The sequence below is a fragment of the Megalops cyprinoides genome, chromosome 17 (assembly GCF_013368585.1).
Source record: "Megalops cyprinoides isolate fMegCyp1 chromosome 17, fMegCyp1.pri, whole genome shotgun sequence".
Lineage (NCBI taxonomy): Eukaryota > Metazoa > Chordata > Actinopteri > Elopiformes > Megalopidae > Megalops > Megalops cyprinoides.
Genome location: NC_050599.1, coordinates 31,308,181 through 31,322,118, shown reverse-complemented (window position 1 = coordinate 31,322,118; position 13,938 = coordinate 31,308,181). Strand labels below are relative to the sequence as shown.

At 44.0% G+C, this 13,938-nt stretch overlaps 1 protein-coding gene across 1 annotated transcript in view; it reads left to right on the top strand.

Moving 5' to 3' along the window:
- Positions 1-13,657, top strand: part of LOC118791935 (ryanodine receptor 3-like) — a 139,974-nt gene extending 126,317 nt beyond the window's left edge. Inside the window, 21 exon segments of the mRNA XM_036549500.1 lie at positions 168-247; positions 403-479; positions 644-717; positions 2,349-2,366; positions 2,886-2,966; positions 3,432-3,520; positions 4,231-4,359; positions 4,679-4,783; positions 6,053-6,134; positions 7,346-8,661; positions 9,104-9,153; positions 9,288-9,462; positions 10,327-10,413; positions 10,516-10,701; positions 10,790-10,920; positions 11,379-11,421; positions 12,468-12,595; positions 12,716-12,776; positions 12,912-13,058; positions 13,160-13,294; positions 13,532-13,657. Coding sequence (XP_036405393.1) covers positions 168-247; positions 403-479; positions 644-717; positions 2,349-2,366; positions 2,886-2,966; positions 3,432-3,520; positions 4,231-4,359; positions 4,679-4,783; positions 6,053-6,134; positions 7,346-8,661; positions 9,104-9,153; positions 9,288-9,462; positions 10,327-10,413; positions 10,516-10,701; positions 10,790-10,920; positions 11,379-11,421; positions 12,468-12,595; positions 12,716-12,776; positions 12,912-13,058; positions 13,160-13,294; positions 13,532-13,657 — 3,320 coding nt within the window.
- The last annotated feature ends 281 nt before the right edge of the window (positions 13,658-13,938 follow it).

Below are 13,938 nucleotides of genomic sequence, written 5' to 3'. Positions count from 1 at the left end.
GACACATATCTATACACACACACACACACACACCTCAACACACAACTACACACATCTACAGACACATATCTATACACACACACACACACACACACACACACACACCCTGACTCTGGGTCCATTTCTACCCGACTGCATACTAATTCAGTGCTGGTCTCCTCCCTCAGGTCGGCTAGGGCCCATGGTGACATACAGCCTCAAACTGGGCATCTCTATCCTGAATGGAGGCAATGTGCTTGTCCAGCAGGTGACCTGCCTCCAGCCAAGCTTTTACATGCACAGATGCATTCTGGGAACAGTGCCAACCCCAAAACCAATTTACACAGCACATATCACCTAGACAAGCTTTTTCTGATTACAGATTGAACATGTCCCATGACACATACCTCTTTCTGTTTGTAGAAAATGCTGGATTACCTGAAAGAAAAGAGGGATGCTGGTTTTTCCAAGAGTTTATCTGGACTCATTCAGTCGTGCAGGTAGAACACACAGAGCGATGTGGCAGCACATGATTCTGCATGAGGCTTTTTCAGAGCCCAGAGTCTCATTCTCCCTTTGGAGGACCTTATGAATGTGAATGATAGACATGCTAGACGTAGTCCGATGTCAGAGCTATCCTCTGTGTCTCCTATGGTGCTGCCAGTGTCCTGGACTTGAATGCATTTGAGAGGCAGAATAAAGCGGAAGGTCTGGGGATGGTGACGGAGGAGGGATCAGGTAAGGGGTGTGTGGAACACTGCAGTGGCCACTCTAAGTCTCTCACATCATCACTTCTCAATCACAACACCAGTAGGCAGTGTAGGCATTTATCACTAGCCTTTTAAAGCATTAGAGGTGCCATTACCTAAAGCTGAGCCAGGATACACTAGACTGCAGAATTACACTCTGTAATAGCAGTAGATGAGGAAGTATAAAAACAGTCTTAATTCAGTTTTCCATTTTCAGATCAGCACCAAACCTCTAATAGGCTTAATAAAATCCTTTTAGATTTTATCTATCTCTGTAATGTGATTTTTGGTGCATGTTGGTGTTGCTTGTGTTGCAGTCAGTGGTCTATGTGGTCTCATTAACATTCCCTTGTCCAGCTGACCTGATGGTGAGGCCCAGCAGGTGAGGGTTAAGCTAGGAAGCAGTGCTGGGATGAGCAGCCAGGGAGCACTATCACACATCAAATCACAGACCCAACCATGGTGTTGCTGACAACATTACCTCTGGGCTGTGCTTGCATCTGCGATCCTGTTTCTGTTCAACAGGACGTGATGTGAGAGTGCCGACAATGACAAAATGGATTTTAAGCAAGGTGCAGATTACAGAGGCAGGTTTATTATTATATTATTAGTGTAGTGATAACAACCAGGGCCTGTAACCCAAAGGTTGCTGGTTCAACTTCCAGGTGGGTTACTGTTGCTATACAGAATGCTGTAATTCCTTTCATGCCTGTGTAGAGGGAGGGTGGGGCTTGAGGCCATGTGCCATGGCACAGGCTGCACTCTGGCATTGCTCACTCCTTATGACAGTGCAATCTCATCTCCATGCTATACACAGTGTTTCAGTGGACCAGTACCACTGTATTGGTACCACTGGTGAGCTCTTCATTTACACGCACCCCCTTAAGACCAGCCAGGGAGAGAATCACCATCAGACAAAATGCCTGCAGAGGTAGTTCCATCAAAATAGAATTCACTTTTAGTTAATAAAGTAGATTAAATTACAGACTTCATGTTATGCCTGTCGACTTGTACTCATTCTATTTTCTAGTAGTGTAGTGTAGTGTGTAGTAGTATTTGTAGTAGTGTAGTTCTAAAAACATCAGAGACACCTGTGTATCCTCAAGAGTGTTAGACCAAATGTACTCTTTCAGACAACAATAAAGTTAAATGGCAGGGATAGTTTTACATATCCTTTTACCATTCTGTTGAGCAAAGGTACTGGAGTATCTGAAAAGCTAAATTGTTCTTACAAGTATCCCATATATAGATGTAACATATTTTTCCAGAAGGGATAATATATGAAAACATATTTATGAGCTGTTTTTGTTTGAAAGCTGCCCATAGATATCCAAAGTATATGCCACCAGCATTTACCGGTATGTATGTACGGTTATTGCACAGCAGTGATGGTGACTTGCTGTGCTGTACTGGATGTACTTCTCCCTCCAGGGAAACACCAGGGAAGCGTGCAGGCCTTGTACATCCTTGTGCAGGCCTTGTACGTGCAGGCTCATCCTTGTGTCTATAGACAGTCTGCCCATTTTCTCTCTGTTCTCTGGATATTCACTGTCTTTTCCTTTGCTTACATCTGCTTTTTTGTTTGTTTGTTCCCTCTTGTGTTTTACTCATCAGTTGCAGTCAATGTGAGCGAGCAGGGTAAATACATGGTTTAGCTGCTATTGGCTTCCTAGTGCTGCCCTTCGGAATGTTAGCATTTCAGCTCTTGGCTCCCCCAGACCCTCCCAAACCCCATCTCCTGTCTGATCTTGGATGCATTAATTAATCATCCTGACTCCAAGAAGACTTGCATGCGGAGTAGACTTGGACACACAAATTGCAGACACACACTCAGAAGGACTCACATACCTCCTGTACTAAACTAGCACTTGTCACGTGTGTGAACAATACTAATCGAAATATCTTATTAGTACCTTGGTCAGCTTTGACCGCATCTAAAATAACAAATCTCCATAATGAAGATGCTGCCATTTTGCCATTCTTCTGCAATCAGCAACTGCAAAAAAGGTTGTACTGTTACCATGTACAGTTGTCAGGTGAGTTCATGGATGAGACACAGACAGCAGCTGTGCTAGAGTAACCTCTGTGTGTGAGATTGCATTCTCCATACACTGCTTACCAAGAGTAGCTTATCATTTCAGTCTCCTGTCATCTCAGGCTCAAAGGTACTGCAGAATGATGAGTTCAATAAGGACCTCTTTAGATTCCTGCAGCTTCTTTGTGAAGGCCACAACAGCGGTGGGTACCTGCAGCTCAAACTCCTTCCTATGTTGAAAGAAAAATATGAAATGCAGCTGTACTTTCAACCAGATTTGTTTTATTTTGTCTGTTCAGTTTTGCTGCAGCCAAGTCGTATGGAATGATATACTGTAAATAAAATGTATGATCTGAGTATTGTTACTAAATGTCAAGTGTCCTGCTCCTGAAGGTGGTTAGAGGCTGATCTCTCATGATGTAAATGATTAAAACTGGGTTTTTTTTTGTTTGAGATTGAGGGACCTTTGGATGCCTTTGGGTAAGATTGAATGGGTGCCTTAATCTATAGCTTTGGGAGCTAATTCTGAATAAAGCTGTCAGCAAACCCTTTTTATTTTTCATTCATATTAACAGACAGTCCTGATAAAATCCGCACTAGAGAAACACATGTCCTTTGCTTTTGCCCAAGATAATTTCTCATGATTGTGTTGTATGATACCGCCTTAGATTTCCAAAACTTCCTGCGGACTCAAACAGGAAACACCACTACAGTCAACATCATCATCAGTACTGTGGATTACTTACTTCGTCTGCAGGTAACACTGACACACGCACAGGCAGAGACATACACGCAAAGAGACACATAAACTATATGGACAAAAGTATTCGGATGCCTGACCATTACATTGTAATGACATTGTATTCAAATACATATACTTTAATATGGAGTTGGTCCCCTTTTTGCAGCTATAACAGCTTCCACTCTTCTTGGAAGGCTTTCTACAAGATGTTGGAGTGTTTCTGTGGGAATTTGTGCCCATTCATTCTGTAGAGCATTTATGAGGTCAGGCACTGATGTTGGACGAGAAGGCTTGGCTCACAATCTCCGTTCCAGTTCATCCCAAAGGTGCCCGATGGGGTTGAGGTCAGGGCCAGTCAAGTTCTTCCACACCGAACTCATCAAACCATGTCTTTATAGTCCTTGCTTTGTGCACTGGGGCACAGTCATGTTGGAATAGAAAAGGGCCTTCCCCAAACTGTTGCCACAAAGTTGGAAGCATAGCATTGTCCAAAATGTCTTGGTATGTTGAAGCATTAAGATTGCCCATCACTGGAGATAAGGGGCGTAGCCCAAACCCTGAAAAACAGGTGTGGCCAAATACTTTTGTCCATATAGTGTATATACACACATATACACATTGTGGCAGTCTATTCAGAGGGAATCATTGGTAGGTAGTGTGATCAGTGCTTTACTGCTAGCTCTTGCCCATGATGGTCCCACTGAAATGTTCTTTCTGCCTTGCAGGAGTCTATAAGTGATTTCTACTGGTACTACTCTGGGAAGGAGGTCATGGATGAAACTGGCCAGCGGAACTTCTCCAAGGCACTGGCTGTAGCCAAGCAGATATTCAACTCTCTCACAGAGTATATCCAGGTAATGACTTCCTCTGGCCTGCTCCTCTCTTGGCTCTTATATCCAGAGCTGTTTCACTGTGTTTCCAAAACTAGGAGGCAGGTCTGACAGCCATGTTACTCTTTTCACTTTTATGTAGACCACTCTTGACATTATTTGCAAAGGCTGACCATGCTCCCAGTATTTGCTCACCTCTCTCTCTCCCTATCTCTCTCCCTTTTGTTACCTCCCTCTCTCCTCCCCTCTCTCCCTCTCCTCCTCTCTCTCTCTCTCTCTCTCTCTCTCTCTCTCTCTCTCTCTACTTCCCCCCCCCCCCCCTCTCTCACCCCTTCACTCCCAGGGACCCTGTATTGGGAATCAGCAGAGCTTGGCACACAGCAGGCTATGGGATGCAGTGGTGGGATTTCTACATGTTTTTGCCAATATGCAGATGAAGCTTTCACAGGTAATTCCTCTGTAGTTTTAAGGTCTCTGTAGGGCTGCTCTAATTTTAACCGGATGAAGTAGTGCTGCTTACTGTTGCCTCAAGCACACAGCTCAGAACTATTAATCATTTCATTACTGTAATGTAGGGTTGATAAGTTGATGACAGATATGATTAATGAGTCAAGCACTGCCACTTTTAACAGATATTTCTTGATGTTGTATTGGTTCATAAGGAATGACAGAACTGCGGTCTTACTGGCTTTTGTTGTGCAATCTTGTTGGGCCGTTTGTTGGTTGGGTCAGTCAGCAGAAAGGTTGGCAGTTACAATTGATTTGACCAATCATGGCTCTGACTCAGACACATTGCACCATGGAAGCTCAGCTCAGAGGATACAGAGACTGACCCAATGGTTCCCAGTTGCTGGCTCCTTGCTCAGACACTACCATTAGGGGTTGGGCCTCATGTGGACTCTTCTCTCCAAAGAGTACAACTGTTTCACACATCAGCACTGTGCAGGTTGTGACATGGCAGCTCTTCGAGTTCCTGCAAGACTCCAATCAGAGTGTACCATGGCGGCTCTTTGGCTGTGTCCCTAATCACACACTGCATATTAATATGCTGCATAGCATGTACTCTGTACTAAACCTTTTAGCTTCAATAAGTAAGTACACAGTATGAATCACTTGTGAACATGATTCTCTATCAGAATTTTAAATTAACAAATTCTGACCTTAGCTACAGTAGAGGCTATACTATAACTGGTATGTTAAGTTAAAGTATGTCAAGTGATTGATGTTAGCATAATAGAGATCACAAATGAATGCAATCTGTTGTTCTCTATTTAGCTGTTTGTATACTGACTACACACGACCATTAAAATAATCTGCCATTTTCTATATTTTGAGCACCACAATAAGCCCTGCCCCATTTCTTTTGCAATGAATTCTGAGATATAAACGTGAAACTCTTCCTGATTAGTGTGCAGCCAATGTACACGTCTTTTTTGGCCATTGCATTATGACATTAGGGTACTTCCAAGGATGCTGCACTATCTGTACTATATACAGTACTACTAAGGTGTGAATGTATTGAATGGCAAAGCATGCTTGATAAACGTACTACATACTAGTGTGGTGTTTCTTTGTTTTCTTGCAGGACTCCAGTCAGATTGTGACATAGCGCTCTTTGTGTCCTTGAAAGACTCCAGTGCAATTGTGACAGAGTGCTCTCTGTGTTGTTGTAGGACTCTAGTCAGATTGTGACATGGTGCACTTTGTGTTCTTCCAGGACTCCAGTCAGATTGAGCTCCTGAAGGAGCTGATGGACCTGCAGCAAGACATGATTGTGATGATGCTGTCCTTGCTGGAGGGTAGGAGCTGTACTGTTGACACAGTCAGGGCCTGAGGCCCTGGAATTCTTTTCCCTCTATCGCTCTTTCTGAACGAAAGTCCCACCCCAGCTCACCAATGGAGTGTGGTTGAGAAGGTCTTGTAATAACCAATGTTGAGCAGTGGTTGCACTGACATACAGTTTATGTCATGGTTACATTTTAGACTTCAGTCGCAACATAGCTTCTACCTGTCTATTACAGGGAAAATGGTAGCTGACCTCTACTGGTTAGAAAATTTACTACCTCATATCTTTATGGTCTGTGTACCTATGACAAGGTAGATTGTAAAAACCAGTTAAAAAAGATGATAATCACATATCACCTGAAATCATTTTGTGTAGCTAGTTATTTAGCTAAACCTTGAATTGCTAGCTAGCTATTCTAATATCCCCCTGCTCATCTAATTTACGCATAAAACAGCATTAATGTTGATGTTTTTTCTATGCTGCAACAACATCAGCATTGTATATTTAACATCCACAAATAGCCACTTTATGTATCAGATGGCAATTGAACTGTTGTCAGGGTTCTTTCAGTCCAGCAACAGTCATATGGTGGGAGGACAAACTGTGCTTAAAATGAATTTACATACTGTACAATAATCTAAACTGGACTCTGTGCTGTGCAGTGCAGTACGACAGTCCCAATAAGGGCTGATTCAAGTTAGATACACAAATTAAACCAATAGTAAGAACTCATAAAATAGAGTCATTTTTTAATCTGTAGATTGACAACAGACAAACTGACATTTTGAGTTATGCTGACCCTCATTTCAATTTATTGGCATTATTACTATGAATGGGCATAATATGAATGAGAAAATAAAATTAAATAGAATATTTGTGTTAATGCTACATCAATTGCAAGAGTTGTTAAAGTTGCTGGTAATAGCCTATTTAGCTTGCTACAGTAGCTAGAAAAGCACATTAGATAGATGAACCACACAGCTTTCCTAGCTAGCCAAGTGATCTGTCAAACCCCTGTTAAGGTTAATTACCTGTTCAGAATGTATGCACTGCACATACTTCAGTCAGTATTAACACACCATTTTGCTGTGATTGCAGCCTCTGAATTTCTAACACCAGCCTGCCTTAATAGAACAAAATAAATGAGCAGGTTTACCTGCATCTACTAAGCAAACCAAAAGTGTTCTAAGTGAACGGTGTGAATGATGTACTGCTATCTCACAGGGAATGTGGTGAATGGAACAATTGGCAAGCAAATGGTGGACACTCTGGTGGAGTCATCCAGCAATGTGGAGATGATCCTCAAGTTCGTCGACATGTTCCTCAAACTGAAGGACCTGACCACCTCAGACAACTTCAAGGAGTATGACCCCGACAGCAAGGGGGTCATCTCCAAGAAGGATTTCCAAAAGTCTATGGAGAACCAGAAGGAGTACACTCAATCTGAGATCGAGTTCCTGCTTTCCTGTGCGGAGGCTGACGAAAACGACATGTTCAACTACAAAGAGTTTGTGAAGTGCTTCCATGAGCCCGCCAAGGATATCGGCTTCAATGTGGCTGTGCTGCTCACGAACCTATCAGAGCATATGCCCCACGACTCAAGGCTGTGCACCTTCCTGGACCTGGCTGAGAGCCTGCTCACCTACTTCCAGCCCTACCTGGGCCGCATTGAGATCATGGGTGGCGCCAAGCGGATCGAGAGGGTCTACTTTGAGATCACCGAGTCTAGTAGGGCCCAGTGGGAGAAGCCCCAGGTCAAGGAGTCCAAGCGACAGTTCATCTTTGATGTGGTCAACGAGGGCGGCGAGAGCGAAAAGATGGAGCTTTTTGTCAACTTCTGCGAGGATACCATCTTTGAGATGCAGCTGGCTTCCCAGATCTCTGACCCCAACACAGTGGCGCGGCCAGAGGAGGACGAGGAGACGCACAACACCCTGGAGGAGCTGGCGGAAGAGGAGGAGAGGAGCACACTAGAGTCCTCCTCTGCCTTTACCATCACCTGTTTCTCCATGAAGAAGAGCCTGTTTAATTTCCACCAACACCTGACACTCAGGAGTCTGTACATGTGCTACAAGATGTTCAAGAAGCTGAGCATTTTGGAGATGATCAAGGGCTTCTTTTCCTTCTTCTGGGTGCTGTTCACCGGGTTTTTCCGATGCATATACAACCTGGTCTTCAGCTTCTTTCACGTCCTCTGGTCCTCCATGTTCGGAGGTGGTCTAGTAGAGGGGGCCAAGAACATGAAGGTGACAGACATCCTGGGCAACATGCCTGACCCCTCTCAGTTTGGGATCCATGGCGACACACTTGACTCAGAGAAACTGGAAATGAGTGAGTCCTCAGTGGTGGCAGACCTGGCGCAGCTGACTTCGGGGGACAAGGCAGAGGTGGAGCTGATGTCTGAGCTGATGACCCCCATGCCCAAAAAGGAGGGGAAGCACGGGCTGGAGCCAGGGCTCGGGGATGTCACCGAGGTCTTGGTAGGGGAGGCTCACCTCACCTCCAACACTAATGGGGTTGTCAAGAAGAAAAAAAAACAGGTCCGCACCTGCCTCTTTATGGTGAACAACTCACCCAGCTCTGTCATTACATTACATTATTGTCATTTAGCAGAGCAATTTACACAATATACAATTTTTATATTATCCATGTATACAACTGAATGCTTTGGGTTAAGTACCTTGACCAAGGGTGCAGCAGTAGTGCCCCTGTGGGGACTCAAACCAACAACCTTTTGGTTACAAGCCCTGCCCCTTAGCACTATGCTACACTACCGTAGAATTTAGTGAACATGATGTTTAATAGACTGTTAACGTGCAATGAGGTGGAGAGAATACTGGAACCTTTTGAAATCTTTGTAAGGGCAGAATGGTTTGGACAGTGTGTCACAGGCAGCTGTGACAGTGGTTTGTCTTTGATTTAAGCCCTTGTCAGTTTCTCTGTTTTAGCAGCAGTGTTGCCACTGTGTGATTTTCTCTCTAGAATGGTGGCACACCAGAGGAGGACCCCAGAGCAGAGCTTGAGAAGGCAGAGTGAGTGTCCTGGAAAGTGGATCCATGGGGTTGGGGCGGGGGTTGGTCAGGTTCCATTGTTGGTGCTGTTGGGTTCCTACCTGCTTTGTGTGGTTCTGTGGGGTTCTGACTTGTTTTGTGTGGTTCTGTTGCAGCACAGACAATGGAGAGAAGAAGGACAAGGTCAAGGAGGAGGAGGAAGCTCCAGAGAATGTAGCAGAGGAGGAGAGGAAGGCCCCAAATGCCAAGCATGGCAAAAAGAAGGAGGAGCCTCCAGCATTCACGGCCACCTTCTTTGCAGGAGTTGAGGTCTACCAGACAAAGATGCTGGTGAGCCAAGAGCATGTCTCTCTGTAGTAAAGTCTCAAGCATCTGACCTAGTGATGGGACACCAAGCTCAGACCTGCTCAAGCAAACCAACTGCTATCAATGTCATAGGTCAGCTGGTGCAACCTAGCATTTAAATAAAATTAGCAGCAATTTAGTGAATTACCTGGATTCTACAGAGGGAGGATATCTTTGTATATCTCCAATGCAATCCCATAATCCTTGAAAATGGGATGACCAAGATTACTAATTTCATGATCTGTAGCTTGTTGAGTAATCTGTAGAGCAGCAAACTGATGGCAAATGAGTGACTTGAAATTTTCTGCTAGTAATGGAACCTTAATGCTCACGTGCTAATATCACTGACTTGAATTGCATTGCTAACACAGTTTCTTACTCATCAAAATGTTTACTTTGCTATACACAACACCTGTTTGTGTTTGTGGAGTTTAATGGTATTTTCAGGATAAATAGCCTAACTCAATAAAGTATAAAAATAGCCCAACTCTAAGTTTGATGTCTGTGCAGCCATACTCCCTGGTCAAAGTGTGCAGTGGTAAGAGATTCCTGTCAAGATTGAAGTTAATGTCAGATTCACTGTAACACTCTGCTTGGTCTAAATGAGCAGAAGTAGGCAGACTCTGCAGATTGTAATTAAGTGAATAGGAAGAACTCCCACATTGAGTACAGTTTCTGTGATCACAAAAAGCTGCAAAAAGATGCACAGAATCAATTATTCTCAACATTCCCTCTTGACATGTTACAAATCCAAACAGACACATGGATGGTGTAGTTGCAGTTGTCCCTGAAGAAATAACATGCATTGCACTTGAAACTAAACCAACCTTGTGTGCCCTGTGTTCTCAGAACTGCCTGGCCCGAAACTTCTATAATCTGCGATTCCTGGCCTTGTTCGTGGCTTTCGCCATCAACTTTATCCTGCTCTTCTACAAGGTATCCTGACTGGTGCTGGAGAAGGTCACAGGTCAAAATTGTTGTTCATGCTGTAGGTATCTGTCTGGGGAGCAGGGGTAAGGCTCTCTCTACCCATTTCAGGTGACTGGTGATGACTTAGAGGAAGAGGAAGACTCTTGGGATGGCGATGATGAGGAAGAAGATGAGGGTGAAGAGTATTTTGTATTGCAGGAAAACACAGGCTATATGGTGCCCACTCTGCGCCTCCTGGCCATTCTGCACACGCTCATCTCCTTCCTATGCGTGGTGGGATATTACTGCCTAAAGGTGACTAAATATAAATATCCACCCTATACTGCACTTAATTTATACTTAGTTGGATTCTTGAAACCAGATCTCTCTCTCACCTGCACAGGTACCTCTAGTGGTGTTTAAGCGTGAGAAGGAGATTGGCCGGAAGCTAGAGTTTGATGGCCTTTATATCACAGAGCAGCCTTCTGATGATGATATTAAAGGACAGTGGGATAGGCTGGTCGTCAACACCCCGTAAGAGTGTGTGTGTGTGCGTGAGTGCATGTGAGATTGTGTGTGTGTGTGTGTGTGTGTGTGTGTGTGAGAGTGAGTGTGTGAGTGTGTGAGTGTGTGTGAGAGCATCTCTGAGTGAGTGTGCATGTGCCTGTGGGAGAGGGAGAGACCCCTGCCTCTGTGTGTCTGATAAGTAACACGGTGAAGCTGTGTAGCTGGTGCAGCACAAATTTGAATTTGTTGTCTCAACAACAGTGAGTTGCCTCATTGTTGCCTTCTGGCTGTTGTGGTACAGTAGACCCAGATACTGCTATCTCTATGTTGGTGTAATGTCTTTGCAAAACCATTCACCATAGTGAAAACCACTGATAGCCATGTAATAGTAGTGATTGAAGTGAGTTGGAGTTTTGCATGAAAGAGGTACTGACTGAATGAAAAATTAAACCTAATCTGTTGTCCATGTTTTCTGCTTCCTGCAGGTCCTTCCCCAATAACTACTGGGATAAATTTGTGAAGCGCAAGGTAGGATTTATAATGAGCACAGATTCTTGAAGGATATGGGTCCTATAGCCCAGAACTTGCCTAAAGCTTTGTGCACATATGTCCTGTAGGTCGCATCTTTAATAAATATTAAGAGGTATGAGAAGGGTTAATGAAGAAAAGAGGCTATTCAGCCCATCTGCCTCTGGTAGTCCACATATAATCTAGTATAGAGTGCCTCTAACCTTATGCCTAGCCTGCTCTGGAATACAGTATGAGTCACTGTGGCCACTACATGTCCTGAGGTATTCTGTAGGTATTGTTATGCCCACTAGTTAGTGAGCAGGGCATAAGAACTCTTAGTTCTTAGCATAAGAAATGCCTCTTAGTTTTTATAGTTAAATATTTTATTAATAACACTCATTTAGTGGCATGGCAGCTGTGCTCTAGGAATGGTGGCTGGTACGGGAAATTGGGACGATGCCTTGTCTCCTGATTGGGTGCCGGTCGGTTATGATGAGGGCTTTTCTTTTTAAAAAGGCAAAATGGAAGGAAAGGTTGTTTGTTGGAATGCACTTGGGACCTGTCAGAGAAAGCTAACCACCCCCCATTTCTTTGACCAGGCTGTTTTTGTTTTTGTTTCTGTGTGCAATACTGCTGTGCTTTTAGAAAACTATTTTATATAAAATGAACTCGAAAACAAAAAGACGCAGAGCTCTTCACCGGCGGAGTGACGGCTTGGGCTGGCCCAGTGAATTTATGAAGCGACCTGGTGAAAGTATGTTCCAGTTTTCCTTCCAGTTTCACCATTCCAGGCCAGCTGCCTGCTTTTGTAACCGAATTTATACCCATAGACAAACGTGACCGTGACAGTATTCTATCCATTTATAAATCTCTGAGTAAAAACATTTGTTGTAATACCAGTGCAAATTTTACCTTTAACTCATTTCATTTGTAGTATGCTCCGAGAGAAAACAACAGCCAGTGCCAGTGTGGGTGGCTGTAATGATGAGGCCTTTGGTGCTGTTTGCATGTCATTAATAAGACTGGGGATCTGTAATGGTGAGGCCTGTTGGTGCTGTCTGCAGGTCATTAATAAGTATGGGGATCTGTATGGAGCTGAGCGCATAGCAGAACTGCTGGGTCTGGATCCCAATGCTCTGGACTTCAACCCCACAGAGGAGATGGTGGTGAGGGAAGCCTCTCTGGTATCCTGGTAAGAATCCTCATTTCCAGACCATGATTAAACCACTGGACGTTGAAAAGAAAAGTTCCACTAACCAAGTGGATACAGCCAAGAATGTGGATAATTCACAAAGTTATCACTTCTATACAGGCTGAGCTCTATTGACACCAAATACCTGATCTGGAAAATGGGTGTGGTGTTAACTGACAATGTGAGTGAGGCATTTCTTTATTTCTTTGGTTGCATTTCATGACTTTACACTGACATGCACAGGTTGCTGTAAAAATTTCTTCCATAAACTTCTCTTGTGCTCGCATCCTCAAGTCTGCTTGGTCTCTTGTTGCAGTCCTTCCTGTACCTGATCTGGTACACCACTATGTCCATCCTGGGACACTACAACAACTTCTTCTTTGCTGCCCACTTGCTTGACATCGCCATGGGTTTTAAGACCCTCAGGACCATTCTGTCCTCCGTCACCCACAATGGCAAACAGGCAAGTGCTATCGCCCTCTGGAGGATGTAGGCTATACTGCAAATATGAGCTGATCTAAGAAGGCATGGTACAGAGCTCAAGGTTCCCTCTCCCTAACACAGCTGGTGCTGACCGTGGGGCTGCTGGCTGTGGTTGTGTATCTCTACACTGTGTTGGCCTTCAACTTCTTCCGCAAGTTTTACAACAAGAGTGAGGATGAGGATGAGCCAGACATGAAATGCAATGACATGATGACTGTGAGTCTCTCCAAGCTCCACTTGTAACTGCACTATGCTACCTCCAGCCTCCACCTGTAGTCCATGTTTCAACTCTGACATCACTGATATTTGACAGTGTAAAACAAAATCAAACTTTAGTGCAGCTGTGTGGTCTGCATTGGGCTTCCAGCACTGTATTCGTAGAGTACCACAGAGTAATTGCTCTGTAAGTGAACCAAGAGAATGAACAGCAGCTGAAAGCTACTCTCCTGTTAGTGCTACCTCTTCCATATGTACGTGGGCGTGCGAGCCGGGGGAGGCATTGGTGACGAGATTGAGGACCCAGCAGGGGACCCTTATGAGCTGTACCGCATCCTCTTTGATATTACCTTCTTCTTCTAGCATTGATAGTATTTACAGACAGAGACGCTCTGAAAAGCTGTCACAGCTGCTATAATAACATGTAGTGTTACAGATCAGAGATAAGTACCATGTGCATGTTGGTGTGGTGTAAACAGTGTACTGTGACACTCAAACGTATGTTCCTTTGTAAGGTATCCCCCTGCTATGCAGCTTTTACAGCATGTAGTTCTCAAGTCATTCTTTTTAAGTATCTGTCAAATTAATGTAATAATTTCATAATATAAACAGTAACATGAAAAAATGGCCAGGCTTTTTACTGT